This window comes from Acyrthosiphon pisum, chromosome A2 (assembly GCF_005508785.2).
Source record: "Acyrthosiphon pisum isolate AL4f chromosome A2, pea_aphid_22Mar2018_4r6ur, whole genome shotgun sequence".
In the NCBI taxonomy this organism is placed as follows: Eukaryota; Metazoa; Arthropoda; class Insecta; order Hemiptera; family Aphididae; genus Acyrthosiphon; species Acyrthosiphon pisum.
The window spans coordinates 88828698-88828970 of record NC_042495.1 but is presented as its reverse complement, the minus strand read 5'-3'; the positions used below and the strand labels follow the sequence as shown (position 1 = coordinate 88828970).

Genomic DNA, 273 nt, shown 5'->3' with positions numbered 1-273 from the left:
AATACCTATATCTGTGTGTTCCTCTATTCTTATTTCTCATATATCTCAATACCAGTCATTGATAATAATATAGACGGGCACGACAGTTGAATTTCAAATAATACAAAGCCGGTTTGTATTGGTATACGTCTATAGGTGTCACATTTTGAATCTGAATTTGACATTTCGTCATTCGTTGGCTGTTCACGTTCTCCGCGTCGTTGTGTGTTACTACTATTTATTGAACATTAATATCGCTTTTGTTACAAATACATTTTATGATTATGAGTGATC

The 273-nt window shown here is 33.3% G+C and overlaps 1 protein-coding gene across 2 annotated transcripts in view; it reads left to right on the top strand.

Moving 5' to 3' along the window:
* Window positions 1-6: 6 nt before the first annotated feature.
* The window catches only part of LOC107882156, a 5767-nt gene continuing 5500 nt past the window's right edge, over window positions 7-273 (top strand). For both annotated transcript variants that reach the window (XM_016800972.2, XM_008180506.3), the window contains exon 1: window positions 7-273. In XM_016800972.2, the coding sequence (XP_016656461.1) occupies window positions 258-273 (16 nt within the window). In that variant the 5' untranslated portion in view covers window positions 7-257.